This window comes from Anabrus simplex, chromosome 1 (assembly GCF_040414725.1).
Source record: "Anabrus simplex isolate iqAnaSimp1 chromosome 1, ASM4041472v1, whole genome shotgun sequence".
NCBI classification, from domain to species: Eukaryota; Metazoa; Arthropoda; class Insecta; order Orthoptera; family Tettigoniidae; genus Anabrus; species Anabrus simplex.
In genome coordinates, this window is record NC_090265.1 from 349,437,957 (window position 1) to 349,451,861 (window position 13,905).

The 13,905-nt window shown below is 37.7% G+C and overlaps 1 protein-coding gene across 1 annotated transcript in view; it reads right to left on the bottom strand.

The window, feature by feature from the left end:
- Positions 1-13,905, bottom strand: part of Cds (CDP-diacylglycerol synthase) — a 222,750-nt gene that overhangs the window by 32,796 nt on the left and 176,049 nt on the right. Inside the window, exon 8 of the mRNA XM_067142681.2 lies at positions 12,488-12,619. Within this exon, the coding sequence (XP_066998782.2) occupies positions 12,488-12,619 (132 nt within the window). The remainder of the gene's footprint in view (positions 1-12,487; positions 12,620-13,905) is intronic.

A 13,905-nucleotide genomic window follows, 5' to 3' on the forward strand; every position in this document is an offset into this window, starting at 1 on the left:
TAAGAAGGCATATAAATTGTATTTTGATTGTCCTGTTGGTGATGAAGATAAAAATTTTGCACCTCATATTGCCTGCATAACCTGTACTACAATCTTAACCGAGTGGTTGAAAGGAAAACGCCGAGCCATGCCATTCGCTGTTCCGATGGTGTGGTGTGAGCCTAAAGACCATTATTCAGACTGTTATTTCTGTCTTACAAATATTTCGGGACATTCAAGCAAAACTAGACATAAAATAATGTATCCAAATGTATCTTCAGTGCATTTGCCTGTGCCTCATGATGAGGGGTTGCCTGTTCCTGTCTGTAACTTGAAAGCCACGGAACCAGACACAATGTCAAGTGAATCAGAAAGTACTGAACATATAGAAGAGTACTGCCCTCAATATCATGACACTTCACCTCAGCTCTTTAATCAAGAGGAATTGAACGATTTGGTTCGCGATCTAAAACTTTCAAAACAGCAAGCTGAACTCTTGGGGTCGAGACTGCAGCAACGTAACCTTCTAGCTCCAGGGTCAAAAATTTCCTGTTTCAAATCAAGAGGTGCTTCCTTCGCTCAATATTTCGATATGCAGAATTCAATGTGTGTATGTAGAGATGTCAATGGTCTGATGATGCAGCTAGGTGTACAATATAATCCACAGGAGTGGCGACTATTCATATCAAGTTGGGCCTTATCAAGAACTTTGTAAAAGCTCTGGATAAAGAAGGTGAGGCCTTCAATCACTTAAAAGAAAAGTTTCCCAAATTAAGTGAGGCAAAGCTGAAGGAGGGTATATTTGTTGGACCACAAATAAGAAAATTGCTGAAAGACCCAACCTTTGATACCAAACTCACAGATATCCAATTAGCTGCTTGGTCTTCTTTTAAAGCAATTGTGAAGGGCTTTTTGGGTAACAGGAAAGACAAAAACTATGTTACCATTGTGAATGATCTGTTGGACAACTATAAGAACATGGGGTGTAGAATGTCGCTTAAAATTCACTTTTTACATTCTCACCTTGATTTCTTCCCGGAAAATTTGGGAGCCGTAAGCGATGAGCATGGTGAACGTTTCCACCAAGACATTCTTACCATGGAACAACGTTACCAAGGCCATTGGAACTGCTGGGGTCTTGTTAGGGAAAGTGATGAAACGGCAAACAAAAGAAGAGCTCCGTCGTCGCATTTTTCAAAAACCAAAGACGATTAAAGGTGAAAACATCTTCTGAACTAATTTGGACCTTTTTTTGGCATCATGCCCATATATACATACAAAACAGTATTGATTTCAAACGTTCTGAATGTGTATTTTTGTTTGACTTAATTGTGTCAATTTTCGCTATTGCCATTTTTTATTCTGCTGTATATCTAGCAAACGTGACATCATAGAGAAAAACTGATTTTACCAGTGTATTCAGCACCCCAAAATTAGGCAAATCCACCCATTTACAAACCAGATGCAAAAAAAAAGTTTAAATTTGTTAACTAGTGTTATTTACAAAATTGTGATCTTTTTACCTAATTATTTTATTGTTAAAATGGGCTATTTATTGAAACCTAATGACAGTGGTAACAATGAAAATATATTTTTTGAACTTAACAATGAAATATAAAGCACCGAAAAGTTCTTGTTTTAAAATCCCGAGTATACTTGTGATATTTTTTTTATGGGTTCTAAAATAAATAACACAGCACTAAACAGATGGCAAGTAATACAACATGACACTCAATACTGTTCATATGTTTGTGGCTGTGTGAAATGCCCTAAAACAAGGATCAACACACAATGCTACATTGGGAGGGAAAGCCGCGAAAACGAACTGCCTGAGTCACCGACAACAACTACCGTTGAGTCAGAGACGTCTGTTGGCAAAAATAGGACCCTGAAGTAATAATTTCATAAACATTTGGCGGAAATATTGAGAAAAAAAAGAAACAAGTATATTCAGGCTTTTAAATTAGGTACCGATCAATGAGCGACATTTCCGAGTATACTCGGGATTTTATTTTATATAAATATATAAAACCCCGAGTATTCTCGGGCTTTCATGTTAAGAGGTTAAAACCAACATTGTATGTTACTGTATGTTAATTTTCTTTCAAGACTCTTCAAGGCTTTTTATAAATTAGTTTTATCTTATTTATATGTAAAACAGGTGCCTGATTTTATTTCAAGGTTAAACCCATGGCTGATGATGCCTATACGTAAAGCAAAACATGTACCATTTCAATTAATATGTCAATGTAATTCAACAAGACAAGATTTATTGTATTGTATTGATAACTTATTGTTATTATTTCAATCAAATGTCATCAATACGGATCAAAAATGATATTTATCCCTTGTAACATACCACTTAGTCGAGCAGCTCGTCTTCTTTCTCCCAATTCTTCCCAGCCCGAACTATGCAACATTCCCGCAACGCTACCCTTTTGTCGGAAATCACCCAGAACAAATCGAGCTGCATTTCTTTGGATTTTTTCCAGTTCTTGAATCAGGTAATCCTGGTAAGGGTCCCATACACTGGAACCATACACTAGTTGGGGTCTTACCAGAGATTTATATGCCCTCTCCTTTACATCCTTCCTACAACCCAAAATACCCTCATAACCATGTGCAGAGATCTGTACCCTTTATTTACAATCCCATTTATGTGATTACCCCAATGAAGATCCTTCCTTATATTAACACCTAGATACTTACAATGACCCCCAAAAGGAACTTTCACCCCATTTATGCAGTAATTAAAACTGAGAGGACTTTTCTTATTTGTGAAACTCACAACCTGACTTTTAACCCTGTTTATCAACATACCATTGCCTGGTGTCCATCACACAACATTATCGAGGTCACGTTGCAGTTGCTCACAATCTTGTAACTTATTTATTACCCTATACAGAATAACATCATCCACAAAAAGCCTTACCTCAGATTCCACTTGTTTACTCATATCATTTATATATATAAGAAAACATAAAGGTCCAATAATACTGCCTTGAGGAAGTCCCCTCTTAATTATCACAGGGTCAGATAAAGCTTTGCCTACTCTAATTCTCTGAGATCTATTTTCTAGAAATATAGCAACCCATTCAGTCACTCTTTTGTCTAGTCCAATTGCACTCATTTTTGCCAATAGTCTCCTATGATCTACCCTTAGACAGGTCAATTGCGATATAGTCCATCTGACCTCCTGTATCCAAGAGATCTGCTATTTCTTTCTAGAATCCTACAAGTTGAGCTTCAGTGGAATAAGCTTTCCTAAAACCGTAACTGCCTTCTATCGAACCAGTTATTAATTTCCCAAACATGTCTTGTATAATCAGAAAAAATGCCTTCCCAAAGCTTACATAGAACGAATGTCAAACTTACTGGCCTGTAATCTTCAGCTTTATGTCTATCACCCTTTCCTTTATACAGAGGGGCTGCTATAGCAACTCTCCATCCATTTGGTATAGCTCCTTCGACCAAACAATAATCAAATAAGTACTTCAGATATGGTACTATATCCCAACCCACTGTCTTTAGTTTATCCCCAGAAATCTTATCAATTCCAGCCGCTTTTCTAGTTTTCAACTTTTGTATCTTGTTGTAAATGTCACTGTTATCATATGTAAATTTTAATACTTCTTTAGCATTAGTCTCCTCCTCTATCTGGACATTATCCTTGTAACCAACAATCTTTACATACTGCTGACTGAATACTTCTGCCTTCTGAAGATCCTCACATACACATTCCCCTTGTTCGTAAATTATTCCTGGAATGTCCTTCTTGGAACCTGTTTCTGCCTTAAAATACCTATACACACCCTTCGATTTTTCACTAAAATTTGCATGACTGCCAATTATGCTTGCTATCATTGGTTTTTGTGGTTTCCCTATAACTGCATAGCCTATTTGCTATTTGCTATTTGAGGATCCAACCAGCCTCTGGGCTGATGACCTAACAGACAGACATCATATTATCCTTAGCTGCTCTCTTTGCTAGATTCAGTTTCCTAGTAAGTTCCTTCAATTTTTCCTTACTTCCACAGCCATTTCTAACTATTTCTTTCCGATCTGCACCTCCTTCTTGGTGTCTCCATTTCTCTATTATAATAAGGTGGGTCTTTACCATTCCTTACCACCTTTAAAGGTACAAACCTGTTTTCCCATTCCTCAACAATTGCTTTAAACCCATCCCAGAGTCTGTTTACATTTTTATTTACCGTTTTCTACGGACCATAGTTACTTTTTAGAAACTGCCTCATGCCTGCTTTATCAGCCATATGGTACTGCCTAATAGTCCTACTTTTAAGACCTTCCTTTCGATCACATTTATTTTTAACTACGATAAAAACAGCTTCATTATCATTAATACCATCTATTACTTTGGTTTCTCTATAGAGCTCATCTGGTTTTACCAGGACCACATCCAGGATATTTTTCCCTCTAGTTGGTTCCATCACTTTCTGAATCAGCTGTCCTTCCCATATTAACTTATTTGTCATTTGTTGGTCATGCTTCCTGTCGTTCGCATTTCCTTCCCAACTGACATCTGGTAAATTCAGATCTCCCGCTACAATCACATTCCTTTCCATGTCGTTTCCTATATAGCCGATTATCTTATCAAATAATTCTGAATCCGTGTCAGCGTTACCCTTTCCAGGTCTGTACACTCCAAACACATCGAGTTGCCTACTATCTTTAGAAATGAGCCTTACACATAGAATTTCATGTGTGTCGTCTTGAACTTTTTCGTAGCTTACAAATTCTTCTTTCACCAGAATGAATACTCCACCTCCCACCATTCCTATCCTATCTCTACGATACACATTCCAGTTCTGTGAGAAAATTTCTGCATCCATTATATCATTTCTCAGCCATGATTCAACTCCTATTATAATATCTGGTAAATATATATCTAGTAAGTTACTTAATTCTATTCCTTTCTTTACAAAACTTGAACAGCTCTACACTAACATTTTTATGTCATCCCTACTTGATTTCCAGGTCCCTATTCCCGTATCACCGCTCCCTAGGCCACCCCGTTTCCCTGAATGTACCTCCCTATTACCCTTCCAAACAAATTTCCTAACTTACACGTACCACTGCGGTTTAAGTGAAGGCATTCTGAGTGCAGATCCTTATCTCCTACCCAGCCATTAGGATCTAGTAATTTCACTCCCAGTTTCCCACGTACCCACTCCATAGTTTCATTTATATCCCCTATCACCCTCCAGTCAGTATCCCTCCTAAACAGTAGTCCACTGATAATCTCCGCTTACTTAAACTTCACTCGTGCTGCATTTACCAGATACCACACATCTCCAACTATGTTGGTACTTATATCAGCTTGCCTTACGTTGTTGGTACCAACGTGAAACACTACCACCTTCTCCTTCCCCTCTTCCCTCTCTTTTACTTTACTCAACATCTGCCTCAACCTAATTCCTGGATAACACTCTACTCTGGTTCCCTTTCCTCCACACACTTTCACCACATGTGTTACGATGGAATCCCCCATGACCAGAGCCCCAACCCTACCCATCTTATTTGATCCCTCCCCTCCTCCTGATCAGCCCTATCTTTCCTGATAGCTGTAGAAGCTCCTTCCTCCTCCCTTTTCTCCTTCCCATGACCCTGTTCCACCTGTCTTTTCTTATCCTCTACTCTACATTTCCCTTTCCTATCTTTTCCCTTCCTCCTACTTCCACACATCTCAGCAACAGTTCCCTGTTCCTCATCCTCCCTCTGTTGTTCTAGCTGGAGTGACTTGTACCGATTTCGCACAGGCACCTCTTCTGAATTCTGATCCTGAATGGAGCCCTTAGCCTGCAATCTCCTTCCTCTTAGAACATTAGATCACCTGTCTTCTACAACTCCACACTTTCCTTCCCCTCCCTCTTGTACAGTACACCTACTGTAACCTGTACATTGTTTGAGGGAGTCCTATCTTCCTTCCTGTCTTCTGTGGAATAAAGTATTCAGCTGATTTTGTATTTATTTACACAACTACCATATATATATATATATATACACACTACCATGTGCATGTAGCAACAATCGTCAACAATCCAAAAACTGTTAAGGACCGTAATTATCCAGTGAAATTATCATGTATTCTCTTTAACTTCTTTTTAAATCAAAGTTTACAGGCATATCGTGTTATTTAATTTATTAAATTATTACCTTCGTGATAGTTTGAACGGATATCTATATGAAATACTGGAAAAGTTGCAGCGGAAGTTACAATGAGCTACAACTTCTTATGATAATCTGCCTTTGTAAGTATTATACCAACAAACCTACAGATATTTAAAAATACTGTTTTAAAAGTTAATATTATTACCTAAAGTTTTTCCTAAACCAAAATTCGAAACAAGGTACATCTAGCTAGCTTACTTAACCTAGAAAACGTAATCTACTGAATACCAACTTGTTATAAAATTCAAATAAATATATATTTTTTTCTATTTGCTTTACGTCGCACCGACACAGATATGTCTTATGGCGACGATGGGATGGGAAAAGCCTAGGAATGGGAAGGAAGTGGCCGTGACCTTAATTAAGGTACAGCCCCAGCATTTGTCTGGTGTAAAAATGGGAAACCATGGAAAATCATCTTCAGGGCTGCTGACAGTGGGATTCGAACCCACTATCTCCCGATTACTGGATACTGGCCGCATTTAAGCGAATGCAGCTATCGAGCTCCGTCAAATAAATATCACTACTCTTAATTTCTACCAACAAGCACTAAACACCTATATATAAATAGTACTAAATGGAATACACACATACAAAATTTAAACAATTTCAATAGGTTTTAACTAATTTATCACTACAATAATTCAAGAGCTCTCTCAACAGCCAACCGTTCACAAGCGCATCCAACAATGCAACAATGTCTGAGTTTGGACAATAATGGCATTAATTTGAATTAGGATTTGTTAAATTGAGTTTCTTGAGGTTATATAAATTATTTGCGTTTTTTATACTGCTTATTATTCCCACAAAATATATAATGTGTATATTAAATTATAGATTTCTGATGCTTTCTTCTTTACATGTGGAATCAAGTAAATGGTTAGGTAGCAAATTTGCAGTAAGTAAATAGGGGTCTGACTAGATATATATATATATATAGTTGAAAAAGAAAGTGTACCACCACGTCAAATCTCTGCTTAATGGAGAATGATTTTGTGCTGACAGCTATGTGGAACTTCTTTGGCAGTTCCCATGGCAAAAGGGAATAAGGCAGCAGTAAAATCCATAAAAATTCAAATCACTGCAGCCAGGGAGTTTCATGGCTATGTTGAAATTTTTTTTTAAAGGGTGTTAATTGTATCTATGTAGATATCAGATCTGTGGAAGAGAATGTACATATTTTGGACAAAAGATGGGAGAATGTAAAATTCAATATAATATTCAAGGATAATACCAATCTCAATTCTAGGATCACAAGAACCTACTTGCATCCAGAATAGCTACTTCTATTTATGGAATAAATGTATTCAACAGAAACCACGACTCTCCTATCCAAGCAAGACAATGTTTAACCTATAAGGAAGTTTATGGTTCTGACTCCAGTGATTCTGATGATGGAATACTGTCTATAAATGAAACCTACTCCTTCCCTCCATGCCGGTGTATGTTAGTGACAGACCTGAAGTTGAGCCTGGCATGTTTGTTTTAGTGAAAGGTTTGAGTGAAAATATATTTTTTCTTTTTTGCAAGTTGCTTTATGTTGCACCGATGCAGACAGGTCTTATGGTGACGATGGGTTAGGAAAGGGCTAGGAGTGGGAAGAAAGTAGCTGTGGTCTTATTTAAGGTACAGCCCCAGCATTTGCCTAGTGTCAAAATGGAAAACCATGGAAAACCATCTTCAGGGCTGCCGACAGTAGGGTTCGAACCCACTATCTCCCGAATACTGGATACTGGCCACACTTAACCTCTTAACTGGGTATTACTGATGTGCTTGGTGTAACCTGCCCTGTGTATTTTTTCAGCAGATTGTTGTTATACGGCAGGATAGGCAGAAAAGTTAGTAATAGCATTACTAGAGCCCAGAATTCCATGCACTATAAAATCTCAAAATATGCATGCATTCACGCACGATCATATAGCAAAACATGCACAATAAACTGGAAAACATGCACTATCAAAATTAAGTTCCTTTCGAAACACTGTACAAAAACTACTGTAATTTCCCCAAATTGTCTTGATTTAAGCCCATCCGTTTATCTGTCAGTACATTCTTAAGCATGGGAAATGATATTTTTACGTCACAAGAAGTGATAGATGCATACTTCAATGAAGACATTTGGACAAAGCGAGGTCAAACTGAACATCTTTTGCATTTTCACCAAATACGTCTTTTATAAGCTTGACGAATTCATAATCAGGATTTGAACAAATTAATTTGTTCAACTTATCTCTAGCTGTGGCAGCTACTTCTCCATGCGATGATTGCAGACACATTTGAATGTCCTAATTAACTGGTAACGATTGCCTGCTGTGATAACAAAGATGTGCGACGAGTGAGAGTTCCGGGTAGGAAATTCCAGGATAACAACGGAAGAGGGTTCAGTGCAAAACCAGAGTTTGTAAGCTGCTGTCTCAGTAACGGGGCACCACAGAAGTGCGATACAATTTTGGTTTTGTTCGTCTAACATAGACGAAAAATGAGCCGTCAATGATTAATGCACAATTTACGGTTCAATTTATAGCAATGTACAACTGTAAAACTGGGACACCTATTCCTAAGAATTAGAGATCGACGTGGGGCCTTCCGTCTTACGTCATTGTTTACTCAAGCAACAGATAAGAAAGTGTTTGGTTAATTGGATTATAGGACCTGTACCGTATGTAGGCTACTAACTTTGGTTGTCACGTAGGATGCCAGGAATACATTCTCTCTGTCTCTCAGTAATAGACATACTGTAGTTTATAACGTGGAAAAATTGTCCCAAATTCTGCAAACTAACATTCAGAAAAGGCACTGTGATGCAAGTTAACAATATAAATGCGTAAAAGTCAGAATAAAAGTCATATTATGCAATATTAAACGTCCAAATATTCCGTATTAAATCCAAAATCTTCCAAATATGCATTATGCATAAATTTTCTCCAAAAAGGGCCAAAACATGCAAACATGCAGGGAAAAAGAACGGTTATTTGAAATTGTTAAGCCCTAAAACAAATATTTGCAAAGTTTGAGAAGTGTAGCTAGCTTATTTAAAAACATGCATTTGCATGGAAATCCGGGCTCTAATCATTACTATTATTCATCTGTGATACAAATAGTAAAATAAAGGAGTTTTAATTAATTAATGTTAGAGAAATGTTCAACCATTTTTACATTAACTGCAAGATCATTTACCTGGTTGGAATTTGAGAGTTTGGCCCATATTTTACAGATGAAAGTTGAAACAAATAAAAGCAAGGGGTATTTATAAATATCATATCATGCATGTGACACACTCAACCATTTTTCATTAACTGCAAGGTCATTTACCTGGTTGAAATTTTACCTCTTTTTTTTTTTTTCCCCTTCAATGTTAGCACCTAAAATTAAAACAAATAAAATAAAGGAATATTTATGAATTACACATCATGCTGGTGACATTGTGAAAGATTTTACATTAACTTCACGGTCAGTTACGTCATTTACCTCACTAGAACTGCAGTGATTTGTTTCAGAGATAATTTTCGAAAAGTAAGGGGTTGTGGTACTTTCTCGTTTTGAGAAGTACATACTGTTTTCTGACTTATGAACTATCCCCTGCAGCATTAGAAATCCAATTAGAGTTTTTATCTCAGCTGGATTTGTATCCACCGAATCTCTCACTCGCGACCGTGGTTTCAAGTTCGGATGGGCTTCTAAAATCTGTTTAGCATACACATTGGTCTGTTCGGCAATAAGTTGATACATATCATCACCTATGAACTGTTCAAAATATTCCAACACATTGGATTCATCGTCGAAGTCCACATTTACACTACTAGACCAGAAAATACGAATTTCTGATGCGCAACACCATGTGGCGGGAGAGGTTGAAACATGTCAAGCAATTCGCCTTCATCCGATTCGTCATGTTGTTCACCTTGTTCTTCATTCTCATTCTCTGAACCACTTTAACTATCAGACTCACCTTCATCTGTATCAAACCACTCATCTTTGGATTTCTGAGAAGATAAATCGTCACAATCATTCTCTAAGTGTTGAATAATCTCGTCTTCTTTGAGCGTTTCGAAGTTAAGCTTTGGACTAGATGCTGTCATATTTGGCCGACTGAGGACAAGTAGCACCACACAGTTGTACAATAAAAACAAATAAGCTTCAAGAAGCGTCACACGTGGTATTTGCCGTCATCGTGCGGGAAAAACATCAATTAAGACGACAATACACGGCGCAGCAAAGTAGCTTGTCATACTCAAGAGATATTTGCGGTAAAAGACGAGTACGTATATATTCGTCATGCCCATTACCCAGTAACATTCAGTGTACGAATATATACGTCATACCCGGTCAAGAGGTTAAGCGACTGCAGCTATCGAGCTCGGTTGAGTGAAAATAAGAAGCCTGCATCATCGAAGAGAGGGAAAAAATGGGGAAAAAGTTCTGATATGTTGGGATACACCATAGCCAAGTTACTGGATACAGCAATAATGTCTTCAAAGCTGATGAAAGTGATGTTGGTTTTGTAAAATTGAATCAGCTCATCAGCAAGTGACCAACTCCAGATATCAAGTCCCAAGGAAACAGAATTTATTGTGTATTCACTGGAAGTGTGGATGTTTCTGAAAGGTGGAGGTCTCATCAACTATGATACTCCTCCATCCCTGAATGGTCCAATGTTTGATAAGCAATAGCCCAGTTCACTTCGGTGAGACTGGTTCTCTAAGCATAATGCACAGCGTCTAGGCCTTCTGAAGCAAAGACATTCCGCATGCAGTCTTAGCTCTACAGTTCGATCTGAGATATGAATCGCCTGTAGCTTGGAAGAAGTAAATTCAGGTTTAAGAAAAAGGCCAGCAGATTTTGACTGCCTGCCAGTTGGAATTTAAATATTTCAATACAGTACAACCTCGAAGAATCGTTCCCGGAATTGTCGTTTCCCCGTATTCATCACTGAATTTATCTGGTCCCAAAAATGTTTCATATAAACCAATGTTAAATTTCCCCGCTTCTATCGTTTCTCGAACTATCATTTTATCGCATTGACCGTCGAAAAATTATTGGTCCTCGGACACAAATTTCCCGCACTGATCGATATATACGCAAAATGTACGAGCGATTCAGAGTATTCTTCAACAATAATCTTGTAGGCTAGAGGGCTATGTGCAAGCTATTCATGCGCAACCGCACTATGAGCCTCCTGGTGCCAATGCTTCTCCTCGACCCAGAAACTGACTCTAGAAGTATTCCTATTTACAAGAATTAAAACGCAGACAGTGTAAAACTCAAATTTGCCACCATTTTTTGTGGCTAGGGCTGCCAACTTCGTTGAAAATGAAAAAATTGTACAGTGCGCCAGATACGTTTTAATTAGTCACAGGGTGATTAATCGCATCAGACCTTGTGGAGCGTGTGGGATGCTATAGGCCTGTTGACTGCTTTGTTGCCCTTTGCCCAACGGTCTTGTTACAAGTCGGACCTAACCAAGCCAGACCAATAACCTTTTCTCATAGCCTAGTCTTGTAACTAGTTCCTAAGTTGGCAGCCTCACACAGGTCGCTGTGATATAGTTCATGATGTACCACGTTGAATTTCTAACCTATCGCTCATGAAGGGTCTACAGAACCTTTTCCTAAATACAGATTATCACCGAAATATCCACGTATATCCATAATTTGCAGTAAGAGAACTGAACTTAAAGGTTTTCAATTATTACAAAATGTGTAAAGAAAAGCGAAACGAAACGGCGTAAAAGTCACGCTTATTATTTTCATCACGTAGGCCTATATCATGGTTGCAATATTTTGATACCATTATGTGTAGTATGAGCTAAATGGTTAGTGCGTGTTGGCTTTTGGTTCAGGGGGACTCGATCGGTTCGAGGATTTTAACTTTCCTTGGTTAATTCCAACAGTTCGGGGGCTGTTTGTTTGCCAAATTAAACATTAGAATTCATCTTAGGTAGGGTCGCATTTTCATATGGCGTAGATCGCCTATCACGCGACAACTCAAAATACCTGCACCTGACTCCATAGGCCGTACGTCATTATTATTGTTTTTATTATAATAATATATTTACATAACAAAAAATGTCCAAATACAGTACCCGTATCTTATTATTTTGCTTTCCCCCCATTTTTATGTTGCCCGCACTTATCTTTTTCCCGGATCCATCGTCATTTTCCCCCTCCTCACTGAAAAAAGATGCATCGAGGTTTTACTGTATACCAAACTGCTATGAGATCTATCATTCACACTGCCACTCTTAGTACTTGTCCCACGCTTTACTACAGTGTCTTGAGTGACTTATAATAAAAATGACAAAGCAATCAAACTACAGTACCTTAATTTTGAAGGCGCGCTTGAAGCCACTAGCGAAGAAACCACCAAAGGGACCAATAACAGAGCTGAAAACTGCCATGGATAAAGAGTGCAACAGGAAAGGATAGAAGGTGATTGTATTAGGCATCTTGAGCTGTAAACACAAAAAAAAGTTTATATTAGTCATCCTGAACTGAAAACACACACAAAAAAAGTTAATATGCAGGTAAAAAATATTTTTCAAACAGTCAGTTGAACTTGTGTCCCTGAACTTAAGTCCTTTAGTTTTTACATTTCTTACAAGCCATTATCAAACCTTTAAACACCAGAATATGTACAAAAAATCTTTTGATTTAATAGTTTATACCATCATTTATTTATTTTTTTAAATCTGGATATTTTGTAAGGAAATTTTCCCAATCCTATAGACTGAAGTCTGTGCACGAGGTAGAGAAAAGGAAATTGAGAAGAGGACTGATAAGAGGAGAGACACAATGAGAACAACTTTCTTCAGTGAGTTAATAACTAGGGCCCAGATAATTACACACTACAAAACAGGAAAATATGTACAGACATACATATTTAAAAACCTTGAAATATGTAATAAAAGCATGGAAAACGTACCTGTCAACTTTACAAAACCTAAAATCAGGAGATTTTGATATGAAAAATCAGGAGATACAATTGGTCAAAACTGTTATTCTACATGTCCTGCACTAGTACTATGGTATATTATAGAGATGGGAGTTGCATATCATAACGTGATACTGTATCCTATTCCATCAGTGTAAGATGTTCCAGAAATATTATGTTCCTCCGGAGACCCTAATACAAAAGTAACTGTCTGAACGAAACCAAGGGAAGGGTAGGAGTTTATGATTGGCTAAAGGATATTAGGAAGAAAAGCAGTTCACTTTAAGGGCGGACTCCTGCGTAGGCGCGAGCAATAATTTTGTAACAGTTTAGAGGCAGTACTGATATTCCTACCCTGTTACTTGCTGGCCGGTTACAGATATTCTTTAGTTATTGGCTGGCCACTTACAGGTGGCGAAACATACAAAAGCGTAGTTCCTCGGAACTGTTACACGTGGTCTTCCCACCATGCATCTCGTGTTTCACACCGTATTGTGCACAGAGAGCTAAAGCCCCGATACGATTGATGTGGACAAAAACTAAATTACAGAGATAATAATAATAATAATAATAATAATAATAATAATAATAATAATAATAATAATAATATAATATTATTATGCATTTTATATATATATATATATATATATATATATATATATATTATAAAAAAACCAAACCCCATGGCACTACAGCCCTTGAAGGGCCTTGGCCGACCAAGCGACCGCTGCTCAGCCCGAAGGCCTGCAGATTACGAGGTGTCGTGTGGTCAGCACGACGAATCTTCTCGGCCGTTATTCTTGGCTT